The following is a 17131-nucleotide window of genomic DNA, read 5'->3' on the forward strand; positions in this document are numbered from 1 at the left end:
TAAACTATAAAGGAAATCTACCATTAAAACCAAGCATAAACCAAGGGCACTTACTCATAGATCCAGGGAAGGGCTCATTCACGCGGCCGTTCATGGGGACGTACATGCGGCGGTACGGTGTCACACATGTCTTTCTGCAAGTCTTTCTATCTTTCTGCGAGTGTGCGGCCATGCGCCGCTGTTTACTATGGAGGGGTCACCTCCTCCTTACCTCTAGCACACAGCGGTATGCCCACACGGCGGGCATACCACGTGTGAATTAACCCTAATGTGACTGTGCTAATCGTATATTTGGTATCCATGGCCTCCTTTCTTCTAAAAATCAACTTTTAAAATTATGTCAATGAGCCAGAAGAGTTCTGGGGGCATTACCAGAGCCCCTCCATGCTGTAGCTTCACAGGCTGCTACATTCTCTACGCTCCCCCCTGGGCACTTCCACCTCGCTCTGCCTGCTGTAATCTCAAACTGTGGAGCTATAGCACGAAAGGGCTCTCCACCAGATCCCTTCTGGTTCATTAGCATAATTGTACATGTTGATTTTAGAAAGAAGGAGGCCATGAAAAACAAATATAAGAATATTACCACATCATGGTGCCTGGATCTACAAGTAAATGGTTAATAATGCTTGATTTTGATGGTACAAATGTAAAGAAAGAATAATACAATCTTAGGGATAAGTTCCCCTTACTATGAATGAGGTGGCTGTCTACATGCATATTATTTGCTTCAATGGGGATGACAGGATTGTGATATTGCATAACTGTATAGTGTACAGAGCGTATGTGCACTTAGTGCTTCATTCACAGAGGACTCGGGGGTTACCTCATTTTCCAAATCAACTAAATTGTTGGATCTACAGAGATCTGACACTAAAACCCTATTCATCAAGGGGTTTTCCCAGAATTATGGAAAACTCCATGGGAGTAGGGGTGACCCAATTCCAGCCTTGCTCCTCTGGTAAATATCCAGCGCCTGCATCCAGCCATAAGTTCCAGGGGGGGTCACAGGACCCAATGACTCTCCTTGGACCATTTATTGGCCAATGCATGTCCCTTGCCTCCCTTAGAACCAATGCAGGAATTGGCAGCTGGGCAAGTACAGAATTCTTGGCCATACAACTTTGATAAAAGTTAGTGAAAAGTGCAGAGATTTGTTTGCAGTGTTGAAAGGCGCATGCTTCAGACAACCAATGGATGACATAAGTCTTTTAAACTAATGGCCATTTTTGGAATTTTTTGTGTGTATGGGACTCCGGAGTGAATCTCCTGAGACGTAAGCGCATTTGATACATAATTGTGTTTCATCACTTTCTGGTCATAAATCAACCACTTGCAGGTCCAAAAAAGTTGGAAAGAATCAATTGTATGTGTATAAGACACATATACAATTTATTCCAAGTGTCTACCAGTTGAGACATGTACGGTATGTGCATTCTGCCTGCGCATACTGTATGATGTCATTACGCAGCACCACCGCTGCCTCATACACTGTGCGCAGGCAGAAAACACAGACGTGCCTCTTCCCACGCTGCAGGAACAGCCGAAGGAGAAGAGAAAGCCGGAGCACAGTAGGCAAGTACTTAGTTTATTTATTTTATACTGAGGAGCCGTGTGGGGAAATTTTAAATAGTAAGGGGAGGCTGCTCCTATGCATTTCATTAGTGAGGGGAGGTTGCTGGACATTTCATTATTAAGGGGAGGCTGCTGGACATTCCATTTACAAAAGAAGATGCTACTGAACATCCCATTATTAAGGGGAGGATGCTGAACATTTCATTAGTGAGGGGAGACTGCTGGACATATCATTAAGGGGGAGGCTGCTGAACGTTTCATTAGTGAGGGGAGGCTGCTGAACATCCCATTAGTGAGGGGAGGCTGCTGGACATTTCATTATTAAGGGGAGGCTGCTGGACATTTCATTATTAAGGGGAGTCTGCAGGACTGTATGTATGGTATATGGTGCTATGTGTATATGTATACTTTCACATTTAATGTGCGGGATGAGGGGAGAGTTTAGGTCCCGCTGTGGTCTTGTTACTCCATTGCCCAGTGTTGTATTTCACCCACGACCTTCATCAGCATTCAGCTGCCAGTGATTGGAAAAATGATTATTATTTTGATCGTTAAAAAAGTGTATCATAGATTAATGTACAAGATTATTAATCTGCTTGTTGTCCCAGCATCTATGGGAAGCTTCCATCTATGGGGTGGGGGTGCAAACATGTAGTCAGACGCCCCATAACTAACAAAATTAGGTCGTGTTCTCCAGCACGAAGTTTGCCGAAAAGTGTGGAAGTGTCGTCCGGCTCCCGGGATCCCGTTGTGGCTCATTAATATTCATTCCCAGGCTGCACCGCGATGTCAGAGCCCCCACCCCGTGTCCTCGGCCGGCCCCTCTCTCCTGCCCCGTAGAGGAGACGCGGCGCGCAGTGTCCCCCCCGCCCAGAGCTGATCCCCGGGAGCCGTGCACCTCCTCCCACCCCAGCCCCGGCTCTGCAGTCCCGGGCAGTGCCCTCCGCTCCCGCACAATCTGAGCCGCTCACTCCGGAGTCAGGAAACTTTGCTGGAAGTTGCGGTGTGCGGGCGGTGCTTGTAACCAGTGATCCCGGGAGCAGCCCGTGTCTCCAGCCTAGTCTCCCCGCAGCACCGAGTCCCGGAGGGAGGATGCGGCCTCCCGTGATCGCGGCGGCGCTGCTGCTGCTGGTGGTGGCCGCAGCCCGGGCCGCCATGGATGAGTGCTCGGAGGGCGGCCGGCCGCAGCGCTGTATGCCCGAATTTGTCAACGCAGCGTTTAACGTGACGGTAGTGGCCACTAACACCTGCGGCTCCCCGCCCGAGGAGTACTGCGTGCAGACCGGAGTCACCGGGGTCACCAAGTCCTGCCACCTGTGCGACAGCAGCCGAGCCGACCTGCAGCACAGCGCCGACTACCTGACCGACTACAACAACCAGGCCGACATGACATGGTGGCAGAGCCAGACCATGCTGGCCGGCATCCAGTACCCGCACTCCATCAACCTGACCCTGCATCTGGGTGAGTGCCATGTAACATATAGGGTGCCATGTAATATGTGGGGTGCCATCCTATACCCTCCACACCAGTGTCCAGGGGTGTGTCATGGGTGCCCAGCATGGTTATATACAGGGGCATAGTGTGCCATGTATGCCCGCCACATCCATGTCTAGGGGTAGGCTATAGTGTGCCGTGTATGCCCACTTCATCCACGTCTAGTGGGTAGGCTATAGTGTGCCGTGTATGCCCACTTCATCCACGTGTAGGGGCTCGGGTACAGTGCCATGAATGCCCACCACATCCATGTCAAGGCGTGTACCATGGGTTCCCAGCATAGTCATGTCCAGCAGTATAGTGTGCCATTTATACTCCATGTCTAGGGCGTAGGTGCCCACCACTTCTGTGTGCAGGGTGCTAGGGTGTAGTGTGCCATGTATGCCCATCGCATCAAAGTCCATGGTTATAAGGTTCAGTGTGCCATGTATGCCCTATACCAGTGGTGGCGAACCTATGGCACAGGTGCCAGAGGCGGCACTCAGAGGCCTTTCTGTGGGCACCCAGGCCATCGCCCCAGCACACCAGACAGGACTCAAAGAATCTTCCTGCAGTTCCAAGCAACTTAAAAGATGCTGCTTTGTCATATATTTAAGTGATACTTCACTACTTGGGAATTTAGGAAGAGTGAGAATGAGTAGACAGGGCTGGATTACCTTTAGAGGACCTTCTGCTGGTCCCATGATTTTCTGTGTACAGAAGGACACTGGAAAGAAGCTGAAATGATGCAAATTTTCCATAGGCTAATATGAGCGAACGTTGTTGAAGAGCAGGGAGCAATAAGTTACTGTTTTAATTTTTGGTTGGCACCTCGCTATAAATAAGGGGGGTTTTGGGTTGCAGTTTGGGCACTCGGCCGCTAAAAGGTTCGCCATCATTGCCCTATACATTCATGTTGCGGGGTGGGGAGGTGGTAGTATATAGGTTGGTTATGGCTAGGAGGTTGGGAATAATGTGCCATTGAATGCCCACCTCATCATTGCATGAGGAGGGTATACTGTATCGTGTGCCATGGTATTCCCACTTCATCCATATTATGGGGATAGGTTATGGTGGTCCATGTGTGCCCACTACTTTCATGTCCAGGGTGGTAGGGTTGGTCCTGGGGCCAGGACTGATATAAAGTGTGTTGTTTTGTTGGCCCCTGCCTGCCGCCCCCTCCATGGCACTGGCCTCCAGGGTGGCTGCGGTTTCCTTCCACACTTGATAACTGTATGTGTGAGCGGCTCTTTCCATATCCTGGGGCCATGGAATTCACGCTCTCATCCTTTGGTCTATCATCTCGCTCCTCTGTCTTTCTACACCACGGTTTTGCTAAATTTCTTGCCTGCTACATACTCTGCCAATGTCTTACTGCATTTACTCTCTGCTTCTGTTTTGATGCCTGCTGCTGGCATAGCGCTCTGCTGCTGTCTCCTTCTCTTTGGCACCATCGGGTGAACTCGCCTGTGATTCTACCTGTTGTACCCCAAGAGGTTGCTGCCAAACTAAAAATCTTTTGGCACCCTTCATGTGACTTCATTCTGTTGCGTCTTCTGGGGCCCTGCCAGCCGGTTACCTCTGTTGTGTGGAGATGTGCACAGACCGTTATTGTTGTCATGTGTGTTATACATTCCCCCTTGTCCGGTGGTAGGGTATATTGTGCCACGCTGTGCCCACCCCAAAGGTATTATGAGTTGTAATATAAGTTCTGATACACGGAGCAGTAGTTCTGATACACGGTGTAGATACATTTCTTCTTTCTGGCATAAGGTCGGATCTTGTCGCTGGAGATTTTGGATATGTGTTGCGGCTTCTCATTATGTCTTTGCTTCTAGGAATTTCATGAATTTTATGAATATTTTGTGATTTTTAGGTGGATTTTAGAGTATTTACACATCAAGTATCTGCACCTTATTCCACAACAAAGCACAGTATAAGGGAATTCCGTGCATAAAAAATCCAAATCTTTTACTACAATCTCTGCGTAGCTGCACACAGTCAGAAATTGATCAGTATTTTTCATCAGTATTTATAAGCCAAAACCAGGAATGGTCCAAAACATGTAACGGATACATATCACTTGCCTATAATGTGTTGGGTCCACTTCCGTGTTTTGGCTTTCTAATACTGACTGCGTGCAGCTACCTGTAGAAAAATAAAACATTTTCTTCGGAAAAGATTTGGGGGCGATTCAGAATCGTAATATGGATGTAATTCGGTCCCAGTGTGAACTAGCCTCAACATATATGGCAACAAGTTGGTTTACCATATGGTGGCATTTTAGTTTGTCACAGTCATCGTTCCACGTAGTGCCATAGAGTGTGCCAGGCAACCATGGAATAAGAAAGACTTGACACTGTCGTAAAAAAAAAACTTGCTGGAATGTTACAAATTCTGAAAATTCCATTCACCTTCATTTGATCATTCATCATATTTTGTGAGTTTTCTGTGTGTGCGAGGCTGAGTTTCCAGTTTTATCCACAGGATCTGATTTCAACTCTTCCAAAAAGGAAGAGAGAAAAAAAAAAGTGGGCGTCAAACATACCAACAGGTCTGTGTGAACCCGTCCGTAATGAATGAGGTCCAGATTATACCTTTGTGTTATTAGACCTTTTAATTCTTCCCTCCCTTAAGGATGCCACTGCCTAGTGCAGAAAATAGCACCTCGGGCACCTCCTGTGTGAGTGAACGCACCATCTGCCGGCCGGGGCCACTGCTCACCCCGCCTGCCATTAAAGGTGAATGAACCTTTAGTAGGAGAGGTGTGTCACAAGCCCAAGCTCAGGATATTTCTGGCCGGCGGATCGCTTATACGCCTGTCTGTGATTATTTTTGGGGTCATTTGTAAAGATCAGTCTATTTTCTGCCGTTGTTGAAGTGGAAAAAACAATTGCGTAAATGGACTTCAGTAATGGAGACGTCTTCAAAGCCGCTTGTCTCCTCCTTTCTTTTTTTTTTTTTTTTTTTTTTTTTTTTAAGTGGAAAGATCTGAAATCCGGTTATTTTGTCTATCGCCCCGGGCTTTTCCTGCTGGACCCTTCCTTGCGCCCGCTGAACTTTTACTGAACTCCTCTCCTTGAACTAAATGAAGGGAAGGAGCTAAATAAAATCTGTAAAAGACGTTGAGAATTCTGACCGACAAGGAATATGAGGTACAGATGTATCTCACCTGCCTTTTTTGGTGGCGTATTTCACTCATTTTCCCCCACTGTATATGTGTCACCTGCCTCACAATCCTCAAGAAGAAGCAGGTCAAGATATGTTTGCACATAGAATAGTTACCTGCAGTATAATGCATGGGGGACATACCTATAGTCTGTTATTGTTAAAGGGGGTTTCCCACAAAACAAGTTGGGCCTTATCCTGTGAACTTGCTGATTGGTGGGGGCCTCAGTAATGAGACCTCCACAGATCACAAGAACGGGGGGTCCAATGTACCGCTGTCACTCCCCAAGATGAGCCGAATACGTTGCGTCATCTCTGGGAGCAACGGTGGTTAAAGCGATGGGTACATCAGACCCCCTGTTCTAGTCATGTGTGGGAGTCTCATCACTCATCAGCAAGTTGGGCCCTATCCTGTGGAAAACCCCTGTAAGACCAGACATAAACTTAAAGGATATCAACAAGATAGATTTAGTGGTTTTACCCCAAGCATACTTGCACGCTGTGCCCCCGTGAAACAGGATTTGATTTTCATTTAGCTTTTCATAGCTTATTTTTTATGAAAAGGGACTTTTTAAAATATTCAAATGAACCTCAGGGGCTCCTGTGTATTTCACAGCCTCTTCTGGCTGTGTTGGCTGCTAATTATTCACGTCTTCTTTCAGCATTTACACCCGCCTCCTACTGGTGACGTCTGATGGAGCCAAATGGGCTTTATGTGACGTACAGGAGCTTCTGAACCTCAGGTGAAAAGTCCCTTTTCACAAAAAATAAGCCATTGACAGCTGAATGGAGAACAGATCCTGTTTTGGGGGCCTACGTCAATCTACCTGGTTGACTTTCTTAAAAATGTATACAGTTGTGACTCAAGACCATCTCGTAAAGTGATGGCTCCTGAAGTCTACTGTTGCAGCCATGTGTAAGGCTACCCTTCCTATAAATCTGTGTTCCTCAGTGCTAGTATCAGGGCAGGTAATATTTGCTAGTGAGGTGTGTCTTGTATTGTCAGTAGCACCTGGCAGACCTTAGACATGCACTTCTCAGGTATCCTTTTTGTGTCCTTCCAAGGTGCGTGCGAGCATTTGCTCGGATGAAGTTGAAACCTTCTAGCCTTCCCCTTGAGATTGTCCATGCTTCTTGGTGGGTTCTTCTTGTCAAGTTATCTTATGAGTGCAAATTCACTACTAAAGTAGCAATTGCTAAATATTGGCTGCTATCGTTACCCCGTGTCAACAATATGGCGGCACTCCTGGAGATGCCAAGTGTGCTCGTAGATGGAAGAGTCTGGGGGATCGCTGTTGAGTATTAATGAACATCCTTAGCAGGTACCTTCTCCAATCTGTAGCATGCTCTATGGATGATCTTACAAGCATTTCTGCAACTAAAGAATCTATTCTACACACCTGTGTATCCTGGTAATGGAAATATTTACGCCTCATAGAGAAATCCTCTGAGGTTACGTCATGGATTGACACGTGAATTTCATGATGATTTCAGTTCATGTCTTGGTAGCACCAGACAGATGTTTTATAGTTTATTTTATGATTTACTAGTCTGCATGTAGTGAATATTGTAGGCGCTTTGGCATGGGGAATGATTTTCGGGGATGAGTGCTCCTCCTAGGTAGGGGCACGCTCTGTAGTAGCTCACGCACAATGGGAACATTTAGTTAATAACAGATTCCAAGGATTAGAACCAGATTTCCTTCACGTCTCCCGGCTCGCAGGCACATACTTCATATGTCTCGCATTTTGTTTATATTGGTTAATTGTGCTTCGATTTCTCACGAAAATAAATCATCTCCTTCTTGTTGCTTTGAACTGAGATGTGAAGTCTTGTGAGGTTGTGTTTGACTCTGAACATCGAGCGCTTCCTTATTGCTTGGAGTTTATGGATGGAGCTGTCACTTGCAGGTGGCGCCTCGCTCAGCTGGTGTACGCAAATTCTACTCGTTTATTGATTTTTCACTTTAACGTGCTGGTCCAGTATGAAATTGAAATTTGGTGTTTGACCTACAGTGCTACAAATAACTGGTCTGTGTTCTGTTTTTTGTGGTCATTGTGTCATAAGTATGTAAATCCATTGGCAAGCTGTATGTCTGCGAGGGAGGTCCGTGTGTCATCTACTTTTGTGGTGACACACGCTTGTCCCAAACACTTCAAGAGTCACACGATTGTGTTATGGATTGCATGCATATGACTCCTGTGTGCCATCTGTATTATTCATGTTCCCTCATAGACTTCTATTGGACGAGCCAAAATGTGAACGGGTAGGAATAGGACCTGCATTAACTTCTCCACAGCTGCCACACAAATCTGTGAAAAACATGTGCATGGATCCATCCGCAGTATGAAATTGGTTAAAACAAAGGGGGAGATTTATCTGAAGTGTCTGAGGTAAAACTGTTCTAGTTACCCATGGCAACCAATCTGAACTTAGCTTTCATTTTCCTACAGCTCTTTATAAAATTAAAGCTGGCCTCTGATTGGTTTCCATGGGTAATAAGAACAATTTTACCTCAGAAACTTATGATAGATCTCCCCTCAATGGACACATGAATGAAAACAACATTCATATCTATGTAGCCTATGGTTCGATCCAATAATTCACGGTCCGAAGTTCTAACACTAGGCTCATTCCATTGATAAGAGTTTTTGTCCGAAAAATCCCACCAGCCCGCGGGGAGTTTTTTTCCCCTCAGACTGAACTCGCTCGCGGGCACCCGTAGTATATCTGCTTATCCAGTAGTAACTTTGATGTGTGAAACTCTCTTGAACTTCTAGGAAGCGCCACCTCTGTCTTATCCTCCTCCATCTTTATTTGTATTACGATAACCTACTTTCAAAAAGAACAATTGCGTTCAGAGAGAGGGGGATGTAGGCTAAATATCCACTTATTTAGTCTAGGTGCAGGACTTGGCAGACGTTGTGCCTGGAAATACCTCACCCACATTGCCAATTCTGTGATGACAAACCTGCACGTTATTCTTTAAAGGAAATAAAGCTAATGTTGTCCCAGGTTGTTGTCATAGCAGTTTTGGACTTTATTCCACGTTTTGTCAGTCTCCACAGGGGATCTCAGGTTACGTGTTTGCTCTTCTTGGTATGAATAGGGCAGAGCCTGCTTACTGTGCGCGATCCGCCATAGACTTCAATGGGTCCGGGAGTGAGTTATTGCAGTCTACTATGGGGGCCCTGCTAATTTATGAAGTGCTAAATGTTAAAAATGTTTGGTGGGGGAAGTCCGGATTGTGACCACATCAGTGATCAACTGATTGAAGTGGGTCTGACTACCGACAACCCTAGAAAACCCGCTGATCTTGGTAGGGATGGCATATCCAGCCAGACAAGTGGTAAAGGAAATGGTGTCACGTGGTTGCCACCAAAGTGAATCAGAAAAAATTTGTGAGAGAGTGGTTAAATTATGTTAAAAAAAAAAGCTTTAGGTTCCTACTTGTTCAGTTCTGTCACATCATAGGTCTCTCGCTGTTCTGTAATGATGCAAGGACTCCCATCCTGTGCAGTCTGTGGGATCGGACCAAAGCGGCTGTGACACCAGGGTGTCGTGCAATGGTGGCTCCCACCTACCGCTAACTTTTTAAAGATTTGTTTAATTGAATTGGACGGCCTAACCATAGAAATGTGACGCTGCTTAATCGTTAAGCAACCTGTGTCCCGACCTGTGTGAAATATTGTTGACATTAAGCGTTTTATCCCCTGAATCACATTTCTCTCATATTTTCAACGCTTTAATATCAGGATTTTTTGGATCCCGATTCCAGAGTTTTCCCATAGATCTGGGAACAGTACAAATGATGAAATTACATAATCTACCGCCTACTCCTTCTGGAATTTTGGGAAAATAAAGAGAATTGTGTTTGAGAAAACAAGGCGGCATTATGAAGTCAGCTCATTCGGGAGGAATGTGTTTTAAAGGAGGCTGCTTCCCCTTAAACTACACATAGAGGAATGTGATGTTACATGAGCGAGACAATCGCTGCTGTATTCATGTGGATGTATGTGCACAGAATACCTCGACACACAAGTGTTCTAGGAGTCGGTAACGTCATAGGACGATATGTCCAAATTTCCTAAGACCCTGATTACATGCATCTGTATTCTAAGGCCTTGTGCACATATTTTTAGGGATGTGTACTATCTTTTGATATATGGGGACATGCTAGCCATTATATTCCTATGCAGTTCATACAAATGGCCCGTGTGTCATCTTGCTGCCTAATCCGCAATATTTGGAGCAGGTCCTAGTTTGTCGATTTCTGGATGTGATGGGGGAAAATGGAAGGTGAATATCTGACATAAGTAGGATGACGTTAGGACTTAGAAAATGGATGGTTGGAGAGCACTAGGATAGCACTAGGACTAAATTCGGACCAAAGTTATCAAAATCATATGATTTGATTCTTCGTTAGCGGGCAACAGAGTCAAAGAAGCTGAAGTCAGTGGGCAGATGTGTTTTTACCGGGTCCCCCTGTGATTAGGGGTCCCCCTATCTTGGAGGAAGATGCTTGTTCCATAGATATGTAAAATAAGTCTATGTTCTGTTCTAAAAACACTGCTTGCCGACCCAAACACTGTGCATAGAGCAGGACAGACAGACCATTATCTACCTCCCCATGGGACCAGCGTCCTGTACTGAAATCTTTCCGTATGGGACAATAGTCAGAGAAGGCAATGATTCCCAGCATCATAGATGACCATAGCTGAAAGATGTACTGGCGACGGCTAAAAGTTGTCTAAAAAGTTCTAGTAACCCCCGTAGTACAAAAGTGTTGATATTGCATGACGGTCTACCAGGATAGTTCTGTATATCTAAATACCAATTATTTGCTTAGTAATGGAGGGACATATGATGCTCCTGGTGATTAACCAAGCCGCACGTATCGCAGCTGGAACAGTGGAAGCGTGATTTACATCCGCGTATCCTAACCCGTCCTCGTATTGTAATCAGGAAGCTATTAGTAGGTGACCTTTATAGAAGGACAAGCGTCCCTCGTAAATTAATGGAGCTGACCCCATGATGTGTTTATGTCTGACTGTGGCCTTTTCCCTTCGGTTTTTAAAATAGAAATGTAATTATTATGTCTATAGACACAGTGACACGCAGAAGAGTTGCTTCGTGGCTATACTGCAGGGCTGGTTGGTATTGGCCTGGACCAATGACTGGTAGCTCCAAAGAGGACATTCATGGATAGACAAGAGGTTTTTCTAGAGTAGAAATGTACTGACATTTCCCAAAACAGCTCTAGTTACTTCAAATTTTCTTTGGTTACAGATTTTACCATTTTTTTTAAATCTGTGGTCTCATCCTCCATCAAGAAAATAGACAATAGCCGCCTTCAAATTGTCTTCTGCTGAACATCTGGGGTTCAGTATTGGGTTAGGACAATCCTCTGGTAATATTATGGGCCAGTCCAGACTTGTTCGCAATATTACATATTCGTTATAGGGTGCCCATTGGCAGTTATCCACACTTATAATGTCTTGATATTCTACACAAATGCATTAATGATTGTTTGCTTTCCTAAGAGAAATGTATATGTGGTTGAAGGGGTGCACCACTCGATGGAAAGCACATGCCTCTAAGTCATTCCAAAAATTGTATAATAAGTCTATCTGACCTGTGAGAGTATTTAGAGATCATAATGATGGTCCCCTTGTATGAGTAAAAAAGGATGATTTACTCCATAAGAACCGATCCCTTTCTGAAGGACAGGACCTTCCTAGTGTTATAGGCAAATCCTTTTCTATGAATGTAACCCTACATTGCCTAGCTGGATGCTACTGCTTCCCCTTATCCAGAAAAACTTTTGGTGAGGCTATTCCCATTAGTCTTCAAGCACGTGAACATGTTTGTTTGGTCCTGTTCTATGGGCCTGAAATTCGCGGCCCTGTGTGTGAGAGGCCTGCCCGAGCCGCCAACTTTAGAGCAGGTCCTATTCCTGTACATGACATACGGTTGTCTTGGGTCCGATATTGCACACATTTGCCGGAAGCATAAGACGCGAGATCATGTCCTGGTTTTGTCTTTGTACAAATATTTCTAGTTGCAAACGCCCATGGCCTCCAATAGTTGTGCAGTTTTTCATAAAATTTTGCGGTGTTACTGTCCTGTCTTCCTAATCATGTGGCAGTCATGGTGCCGCAGGTGGCACTTGTGCTTTGTGCTGCCTTCTCTTGCTGCTCTCTGGCTGTATTTTTGCAGAATATTTTACTCTTACTATTTTGATGTATTACTAACATTTAACTGCACTTTTACATGGCACATAACGTATCTTGTGCATAGCTACATCACTGATAAATGAGATGTAACTACTTCCAGGTTCCACGTTGTCTCGTGCATAAGAGAAACTTCCGTAACCTTAAGTTTTTGTTTTGTTTTAATTTGTGTCTTTTTGTTTCCCATGGTTATTAAATCTCATTGTACCCTTCCTTAATTTTTGCAGCTAACAAGTGCCACCTGTTCCTTCGCGGCAGCCTGTCCGTCACGCAGGAAAGCGGTCGAGCGAATGTTTTGCAAACTTGTCTCTGGTTTCTGTTGTGGATCAATCTTGGGAATCGAGGCATGTTTCCTGCCTTGTGCATGGGGACACATTGGAGAGACAGAGGGCTGAGGTCAGGGGAAGGGGAATATGTTTTTTGTCTGTTGGGACTGGAGAGAGAGAGAGAGAGAGGAGGGGAGGTTTGGGAATGCTCATGGATATTCTGGTTGTGTCCACCTCGCTTTTGGCGGGGGATGGGTAGGGATTTTCCAGACCACAGGCTAAAGTGCCTTTTTTTGTAGCATTCCAGCTTCAGTAAGCCCTTTTATTTTCAGCAGAGTTAAAATTCAGGCCCATTCCAGGGACAGGGGCGACGGAGCAAACAAAGGGAGCGCTGTTGGTCGCAGTTGGTCAGAAATGTTTGGGACAGTCGTTGCGTGTGTCCTTGTCCTCTTCACGGAGATGAATTTTCCAATTTCCGAGTGTTTGGAGGGGGCAGAGGACAAGCTCCTGGGAGACTCAAAAGTAACATCTGTATTTTTCCAAGTTTTCTTCTACAGTTTCAATTTTTTTTTTTTTTTGCCTGTGGGCTTTCGAGTTCTGCTCCCACGACCCGATGTTAAGATTTACTTAACCCAGACAGTGCTGGCGCCATTGCATCCATGCCACTTTATTTTTATATAAGAAGCGAGCCGGCGTTGAATGCTTGGCATGCTCCGCACGGATAAGCCACTCTTTGTTTATCGCATACACTTCTTCCATAATAGTAGCAAGGTTTGCTCTGTGGGGTATGTTTGTCACCATACAAAGGAACGGTCATCTGAATGCCGGGGACAGAGATGTTTGTATCTTGACATATTGGTGTCTAAATCGGATTGGGAATTAATTTGTGTACAAGGGTTTTGTTGGTAGTGTTGCGAGGCGCAGATTTTAGACAATGTCGTTGAGTGCCCTTAGGGGGGGGTAGGGAATTGGAAAATGAATGTTTGTGCAGTATCCCTGCAGGTCTTGGCCTACATCTTCATCCAACATTAGATTCTTCTCCGTAAACCCACCTCTGCTCTGAGGCAGGAATTCCAAAAATCCTGATGGTCACGTCACAGATCCGTGAGCTTTTCTGAGGTGTGCTCCGGCGTTTGGCATTAGGTCTTCGGTCCGGAGGTTTGTCAGGAGCTCTCAGGGGAAATGTTTGACTCCAGATTACTTTAAGAGGAGTCTGGACCTTGTGTAAACACACGAGTAATCCATATTGCAACTGTTGGCCAGCATAATTGGCTTAGTATCCTCAGGAAGTGATGCTGCTGGGATCTTCACTTTTGGCTTCGGTCACTTCAGTTCCTCCCCAGGGGTGAAGATTTTTCTATTATCGGTCTTCATTCCTCTCCATAGATAATCTTACAGAGCTCGGTTTTCCTGCTATCATATTTCCACCCACACTTTAAATAACATTCGAGGCAGGGAATTATCTGTTTTATTTTCCCAGGAAGAAAAGTTTGACTTGTAGGAGACGGTGATACGGAACTTTGGAAGTTTTTGAGGAAAATTAGAACGCTGTTTTTTTGGGAATGGGTGCAATAAAACGGGTAATATTTGCCAAGTCGTGCTTTACTTCTGAAACTTCTCAGACTTTCTTTTTACAAGATTTCACAAAGGATTGAAATCTTTACATGCACAGTGTAGCAGACCTCCTGCGCTCGCTGAATAAATATGGGGCCATTGTTAAGGTGCCCTTTCCATGACTTTTTTTCTGGGCCTTTGCTTTCTTTATTTACATTGGCCTGAATTAGAAGGAAATAATAAAATCACATTGGGGTTCACATCCTTTAATGCATGTCGTGTCCGGCAGCAAGGTATGGCATGTAGATGATAGGATTTGCTTTCTCCCTTAAAGGGATATTGTAACCCCTTTTATCCCCTTTTAAAGGAAACCTACCATGAGGAATCTATCATTAGAAATATATCTGATGGTAGATTCCTCCTTCCTGCCTCTGCCCTAATCTGTAATTTAATAATCCTGGAACCTTATCTAATTTGTTAAAAACTTTATTTTAATAATATGTAAATTAACTGCAAAGGCTACTGGGGCGTGTACTCGCCTGGATGGGCACTGGGAGCTAAGGCTAGTACACGCCTCAGTAGCCTCTGCAGTTAATTTGCATATTACTAAAATAATGGTTTAAACAAGTGACGTTAGGTTCCAGAATTGTTAAATTAAAGATTAGGACAGAGGAAGGCAAAAGGAATCTGCCATCAGATCTACTTCATGGTAGGTTTCCTTTAGGGTAGGGTATGAAATGTCCTTTCAAGAATTCCTCCTTTTATGTGAAATCTTACCAGTTAACCTATAGAAATAACCTCCAAAATTATATGTAAATGAGGAGAGAAGTGCCATATGTTGCCTAAGATGAGTCATGTTTAGAGGCTGCTGAGGGAGTGTCACTTTAGACACTATCTTTGGTTCTATAGTACCTAGAACCATGATTTTGGTGTCATACTATAGAGAAGAATCTCACCTTTTAGATTGGATCAGGCTTGTGGTTCTACAACAGAGACCGTGTTACAGGCAGTCAAAGAAATAGATGTGAACTGGATCTTTATTTACAGCTCAAATTCTCAACTTTGTCTAAACTTACCCATATTTCTGGTCATGTACTTCAAAGAACCACAATCCGGTCTGAACAATGAGATTCTTATCTTTAATACAAAACTAACAGCAGGTTTCTAGGTAATATAGAACTGATGATGGGGGCTTCTGAATTGATGCTCCTCTTCCAGCCTCTAAAAGTGACTTGTCTCAGTCAAAAAGTGACACCTCTCAGCTCATTTTTCACATGACTTCACCTATTTTTAGGTAAAGAAATATTACAAATATTTACCTATTTTTTTTCTAGGTAAATAGGTGAGATTTCCCATAAATGGAGAGGGGAGGGGGGGGATTCTTCTTACCCTACCTGAGTGGACTAGTAGTTTAGTGGGGTAAAATCTGGTGACCGTGCATGATGTCAGGTTACACTACATGTTCTTCCATATGATTTGGGGGGGGGGAGGGGGGTCAGATGCAATAAACCATTGCACCCTAAACTGTAAAATGCTAAAGTCTCTGAGAATTTTTTTTTTTTTTTAGCTCCTGCCTTGGAATTTGTCTGCCCCCTTAGGGGGTCTCTATAAGGCATTCTGACAAAGAGCTGCTGTTAGGTGCATGCGTGTCTGGACTAGAACAGGTTACTGCACACTTTTAAGTTTTAAAGGGGCATCCTCCCCTCTCAGCTGTTAAATATCCCCTTTGTCTTTCATTAATTGCGTTTTTTGTCTCCCTTTCCGCCTGGTTACCTTTTTTCTTTTCTTTTTTTTAAGCACATACACCCCCACCCTTTGTGCCGTCCTAGGAGTGCAGTCTCAGAAGCTTATCCATTGAGTCCTGAGCTTATTTTAAGGCACTGCCAGAGTTGGAGTTTTATGGCATGCTGCAGCTATTTGCAGAAGGGCTGAAGTAGAGTGGTGGTGGGGGGCGCCGATGACTCGTCTGACGCCAATGCCACACACTCCCGAGACCACATCCTGCACTCACCTGCAAGCCTTCCCTTTCATGTCAAGGAGACTTGACCCTCTTGAAGTCACAATGGTATATTATAAATGACATATTAACACCTGGTGCAGCAGAACAAACCTTCACCTCCTTTTTTGGATGGCCGCCCTTGTTCCGAAGATCTTCACTTTCTCCAAAGTCGGGGCATTACATGGAACCCTATTAGAAACTGTCCGGATAATTGCTCCCGGATGTCAGTGTGAGCTTTACATTTACATTCCGTAAGGACTGAAATAGGGAAATCAATCTGATCCTAATAATATAACTCCCGTCTATTCCGGACATGGAGCTTTGTGGTTGATGAGGGACTAGGAGTGACATTTGGTTTGTGCTTCTAACCTGATGGTCGGCTCTTCTTGCAAGCGACGCTAGTTTTTAAGCTGGCCGTACACATCACATGCCGAGCGCCCTGATTTGTTAGGATTGGTCAACCCTACAATGTGTAAGGGAACCACCCGACTACCTACTGACTCCAGTTGTTTGGTGTGCAGAAGAGTTTAGCCCTTCAGGTTTTGGAATCTCTGATCTTTTTATTCTCAGGGCGGGGGCATAACAAGGAGAGGGAGGGCCCCCTAGCAGGCTTCTAAATTGAGCCCCCTCTAAATATATAAACTTATTTGTATTCGTACATGTGAGTTACAATCACACACAGTATATATGAATCACATATACATACCTACAGCATATACACACCCAATACCCCAGATGATGGGGCCCCCTGACACACTGGGCCCCATAGCAACTGCTATTGCTGCTACCCCTGTAGTTATGACCCTGTCTCAGGGGAATAAACCGTTATGTATTGTGTGCTGAGGATACATGTGCAAGATACATG

At 44.8% G+C, this 17131-nt stretch overlaps 1 protein-coding gene across 1 annotated transcript in view; it reads left to right on the top strand.

Annotated features, from left to right (window-relative positions):
* Positions 1–2366: 2366 nt before the first annotated feature.
* The window catches only part of LAMC1 (laminin subunit gamma 1), a 78368-nt gene continuing 63603 nt past the window's right edge, over positions 2367–17131 (top strand). Inside the window, exon 1 of the mRNA XM_072127886.1 lies at positions 2367–3034. Coding sequence (XP_071983987.1) covers positions 2665–3034 — 370 coding nt within the window. The 5' untranslated portion in view covers positions 2367–2664. The remainder of the gene's footprint in view (positions 3035–17131) is intronic.

The sequence above is a fragment of the Engystomops pustulosus genome, chromosome 10, assembly GCF_040894005.1.
Source record: "Engystomops pustulosus chromosome 10, aEngPut4.maternal, whole genome shotgun sequence".
In the NCBI taxonomy this organism is placed as follows: domain Eukaryota; kingdom Metazoa; phylum Chordata; class Amphibia; order Anura; family Leptodactylidae; genus Engystomops; species Engystomops pustulosus.